Source organism: Hyla sarda, chromosome 4 (genome assembly GCF_029499605.1).
Source record: "Hyla sarda isolate aHylSar1 chromosome 4, aHylSar1.hap1, whole genome shotgun sequence".
Classification (NCBI taxonomy): Eukaryota; Metazoa; Chordata; class Amphibia; order Anura; family Hylidae; genus Hyla; species Hyla sarda.
Genome location: NC_079192.1, coordinates 10065064 through 10070498, shown reverse-complemented (window position 1 = coordinate 10070498; position 5435 = coordinate 10065064). Strand labels below are relative to the sequence as shown.

Genomic DNA, 5435 nt, shown 5'->3' with positions numbered 1-5435 from the left:
CTAATTGTGTGATTGTGGTGTGGGTTAATAGTTGCATGGCTCTCAGCCTTTTCTGATACATAAAATCACAGTTTCAGTTGCATAACAGTATAAAACACTATGGAAACTGTGTATATTTAAAACATCAGGTAAGACACATGCCATGTAACATACAACTCCCAGCCATAAGCCTCACAGGGATCCCACTGGCCCCCTGCATATGTTGGGTCTGCTCTTTTGGAAGCAGTGTCTGCAATTAACCATTTTCACCTTAATCATGGAAGTAATGTTATAAAATATTGAACTATATCATAACATGTAATAAATAACAGAAATACAACGGAGGTCATATCTTTCCATCCACTTAAGCCACATTTCCTTTTCAAATGTATTTTTCATAATTTCTGACATGTACAGATATTTCCAGCGCTATCTTCGTATTTCACACATTTTTTCACACAGGTCAGATGGGAGCAATGAGCACCGACCGCACTGATGTATAAGCTGTGATCACTGCTGATAGGGCATTTGGCCTCCAGTACACCCATGATCACATAATTTCAATCTAGGACACAGGCAGCACTGTGCCTTGGGCGGACCCTGTATGTGTGCAATACCTATATAGAATATTGTAGATGATTTACCAGATCTCCCACTTATGAATTGTTTCCTGTGCGGCTTTTTTAATGTCTTTATTCCTTAGACTGTATATAAGGGGGTTGACCAGAGGAGTAAACACAGTATATAGAAGGGAGAGGATCTTACTCATTGTCAGTGTTTGTCCTTTTGTTGGGACAATATAAACACCGAACAACGTCCCATAGAATATGGAGACCACAATGAGGTGGGAGCTACAGGTGGAGAAGGCTTTCTGTCTACCGGTATTGGATGGAATCCTTAGGATTGCTAAAACTATATAAGTATAAGACAGGACAATGATGATGGTTGGGATGAGGACATCTGGAATACTTATTATATATAGCTCCAAGTGAACAATGCCAGTGTCAGAACAGGAAAGTTCTAGTAAGGGGACAAGGTCACAGAATAAATAGTCAATGACATTGGAACCACAGAAGTTTAGCTTTGCTGTTGTTATGATGCAAATCAAAGTAATAGAAACTCCAGAAAACCAACAGATGACGGTCAGTATAACACAATGTCCACTTGTCATGATAGAGGAGTAACGGAGAGGATTACAGATGGCCACATATCTGTCATAAGACATAACAGCGAGGAGAAAACATTCAAATCCTTCTGAAGTGCTGAAGAAATAAAACTGAGTCATACAACCAATAAAAGTCATGGTCCCCCCATTATTCAGTAGGATGTGGAGCATGTCGGGGACAATATCTGTGGATAACAAGATGTCACTGATAGACAGATGTGAGATGAAGAAGTACATTGGGGTGTGGAGGTTCTTGCTGGTGGACACCAGGGTGATGATCAGGAGATTCCCACATATTATCAGACAATAAACCACAAGGAACAGACAGAACAGGAAAAGTCTTAAACCTCTACTGACCTGAAATCCTAAGAGAAGGAACTCTGTGACCTCTGTCCTGTTGTTCTCCTGTATGTAGATTGAGGCAGTAGACAGAATGTGTGTTATAAATCCAGAAGAAATGACTCTTATCATAAGACGCAAGACCTAGAGTGACCTCAATATATGACCCATGTAGAAATGTTATAACATATATTGTCTACTATACTGTAACTTTATCTTACAGTGAAATTACTCCCCATACTGTATAATGAAATACATTGGTACCATATAAGTAATGGGAGATTCTCTAAATAAAGTTGAGAGAAATTCCCTAAATTTCTTGTGGGTCAAAATGGTTAGAATCTGCTGTTGAATTTATATTGGTATCACTTAGTGTGTGGGAGGAGAAGCTCCTGTCATTGACAGGAGACCTTGTTACTTTAAGTACTTTTGCACAGTACATTACATTGATTTCATAGCATTCAAAGCAAGATTGAGAAGTTAGCCTTAACCAAACCACCAAAAATTGGATTCATAGAAATCTTAATTGTTTTGGAAATTTAATTACATTTGATAAGTTTACAATTAATTAATTTATCTCTGTAAAAACATTGAAAGCATAACTGGAACTTGTACTTTGGGTGGTTTGGATCAGCAGAACCTGCTAAAATAACATCAGCCACATTGCAGAAAGAAGTAGGAAAGAACACATGACCTCAGGAAATCCCAAACAGTTTTCTCAGACGGCAGTACAGGGGGATATCAAAGACACTAAAAAGCCTATGCTTAAGATAGAAGGTGTTAGGTGAAGATTTCTGTGAGGGACAGTGAGCATTGACCACTGTTACGAACCGGCAGGCTGGATGTGGATCCTCTGTGTAAGCAAGGGATACGCGTGGACCATACCGGTGGACCGGTTCTAGGTTGCTACTGGTATTCACCAGAGCCCGCCGCAAAGCGGGATGGTCTTGCTGCGGCGGAGTAAAATTGGACTGCACTGTGCGTTACCGCACAGAACCCCTGCTTATGAGCATTGGTCTGCATCACGAAAAAATAGAATTTTTTGTTCTGCCCAACTGCAACTCTGAAGTCCTCCTCGGTCTGCCATGGCTCCAACATCATTCTCCTACCCTTGACTGGACCACCGGGGAGATCAAGAGCTGGGGTGCTTCTTGCCACAAAAAATGCCTCACGTCTGCTCCCAGTCCCGTCAGTCAAACCTCAGTGACTCCTCCTATACCAGGTCTCCCCAAGGCCTATCAGGACTATGCCGATGTTTTTTGCAAAAAACAAGCAGAGTTTTTGCCTCCTCATAGCCCCCTTCCTGGTAACACTCTGCCCCGTGGCAAGCTTCACCCTCTGCCCCCCCTCCCCATTCCCACTTCTTCTGGACTGTCTGCCATTGATGAATTTACCCAGGACTTCTCTGTCTTCCAGAAAGAAACTCAAGAATCGCTCCCAATGGCCTCTTTACATGTGAAGCGACAAGCAGACAAAAAGAGGGGGAGACCAAAGGGGGGGGGGTACTGTTAAGCCGAGCGCTCCGGGTCCCATGTAGAGCGGCTTGACGAGACGGGTCACAGGGATTTTGAACCTATTAACAAAAGAGGCCAAAATAAAATTTCCCGCAGAACCAGAGTCCAAGAAGGCCACAGCTGAGAAGGTGGAGTTGGCAGAAGGAGAAATCCGCACGAGCACAGTGTGACGTGGAGAAGCAGACTTCATACCAAGAGACGCCACTCCCATGTGAGCTGGGTGCGTGCGTGCGTTTCCCAGACGTGGAGGACGAATAGGGCAATCCACTAGGAAATGTTTGGTACTGGCGCAGTATAGACATAAATTTTTATCTCTGCGGTGAGTCCTCTCTTCATGGGTCAGGCGAGACCGATCCAATTGCATAGCCTCCTCGACGGGAGGCACAGGGGTAGATTGCAAAGGATTCCGGGAGAGAGGTTCCCAGAGATCAAGGTCCTTTTCCTGGCAGAGCTCCTGGTGTCTTTCAGAAAAACGCATGTCAATGCGGGTGGCCAAATGGATAAGTTCATGCAGGTTGGCAGGAATTTCTCGTGCGGCTAGCACATCCTTGATGTTGCTGGATAGGCCTTTTTTAAAGGTCGCGCAGAGGGCCTCGTTGTTCCAAGATAATTCAGAGGCGAGGGTACGAAATTGGATTGGCATATTCGCCTACAGAAGAATCTCCTTGGACCAGGTTCAGCAAGGCTGTTTTGGCAGAAGAGGCTCGGGCTGGTTCCTCGAAGACACTACGAACCTCAGCGAAGAAGGACTGAACAGTGGCAGTGACAGGATCGTTGCAGTTCCAGAGCGGTTTGGCCCCTGACAAGGCCTTTCCAGACAGGAGACTAACCACGAAAGCCACCTTTGACCATTCTGTGGGAAATTGGTCCGACAACATCTCCAAATGTAGGACACATTGAGACAGGAAACCATGGCAGAGTTTAGAGTCCCCATCATATTTGTCCGGCAGGGACAAGCGGAGGTTAGGAGCGGCCACTTGCTGCGGAGGAGGTGCAGGAGCTGGCGGAGGAGATGGTTGCTGCTGTAGCTGTGGCAGAAGTTGCTGCCGCCATGGTCAACTGCGACAGCTGCTTACCTTGTTGGGCGATCTGTTGGGATTGCTGGGCGACCACTGTGGATAGGTCAGCGAGACTTGGCAGCGGCACCTCAGCGGGATCCATGGCCGGATCTACTGTTACGAACCGGCAGGCTGGATGTGGATCCTCTGTGTCAGCGAGGGATAGGCGTGGACCGTACCGGTGGACCGGTTCTAGGTTGCTACTGGTGTTCACCAGAGCCCGCCGCAAAGCGGGATGGTCTTGCTGCGGCGGTAGCAACCAGGTCGTATACACCGGCAACGGCTCAACCTCGCTGACTGCTGAGAAGGCGTGGGACAGAAGGACTAGACAGAGGCGAGGTCAGACGTAGCAGAAGGTCAGGGCAGGCGGCAAGGTTCGTAGTCAATGGTGATAGCAGAAGGTCGGGAAACACTGGTAACGCTTTCTCTAGGCACAAGGGCAACAAGATCCGGCAATGCAGGGAAGGGGAAGTGAGGTTATATGAGCAAGGAGCAGGTAGAAGCTAATTAGCCTGATTGGGCCAGGCACCAATCATTGGTGCACTGGCCCTTTAAATCTTAGAGAGCTGGTGCGCGCGCACCCTAAGGAGCAGAGCCGCGCGCTCCAGGACGTGACAGCCAGGGACCTGGGCAAGTAAGTGGATTGGGATGCGATCCGCGAGTGGGCGCATCCCGCTATGCGAATCGCATCCCCCTCGGCAGTGTCAGTGCAGCGCTCCCGGTCAGCGGGTCTGACTGGGGTGCTGCAGAGAGGGGAACGCCGCGAGCGCTCCGGGGAGGAGCAGGGACCCGGAGCGCTCAGTGTAACAACCACAAAGATAGGAGTAGTAAAGCAACATAGAGCGTTCTGCATCTGTTCTGTTTTCTGCCAGGTGAAAACCTAGCCTAACAGGGTTTTGTTGATCTGGCATAAATAGTGCACATCAAGTCTGTACTTTTTATTGGTTGGTCCATCAACACACCACCCCCAAGTTAATTATCATTTCTATGTACACTTCTATGTATCTTTATGTACACAAGGAACACAACACATATCCTCTCAGTTACTCTAGAATATGTTTAGGACCAATAAACAATAATATTAGAGGGAGATGAAGGAGAGAAAATAACAAAAACAAAACCATTATAATGTTTAACCCCTTCCTGACATGTGATGGATCTGGTCAGTCACGCAAAAACATGTAGTTGGTGGCATGTGATGATTAGGTACATCACGCAGTAAAATGAGCAGATATCACAGCCGGTATCCCACTGCAGCTGCTGAGTTCGAGATTGCGCCTGTCTAGAGAGTGTTAACCCCATAGTTTATGTTGCCAGTACTGACTGATGCATCTATTGGATCAACAGATATTGGGGACATTTATGGTGTTTAGAGACATT

General features: G+C 46.5%; 1 protein-coding gene across 1 annotated transcript; it reads right to left on the bottom strand.

Annotated features, from left to right (window-relative positions):
- Positions 1–619: 619 nt before the first annotated feature.
- Positions 620–1615, bottom strand: LOC130367238 (olfactory receptor 1020-like). The gene has a single exon (XM_056569643.1). It carries the CDS (start codon positions 1613–1615, stop codon positions 620–622), a length of 996 nt encoding a protein of 331 aa, XP_056425618.1.
- Between the last annotated feature and the right edge of the window lie 3820 nt (positions 1616–5435).

Excerpts from the sequence above, each read along its gene's own strand:
- LOC130367238 (XM_056569643.1), bottom strand. The coding sequence starts at position 1,615 with ATGATAAGAGTCATTTCTTCTGGATTTATAACACACATTCTGTCTACT.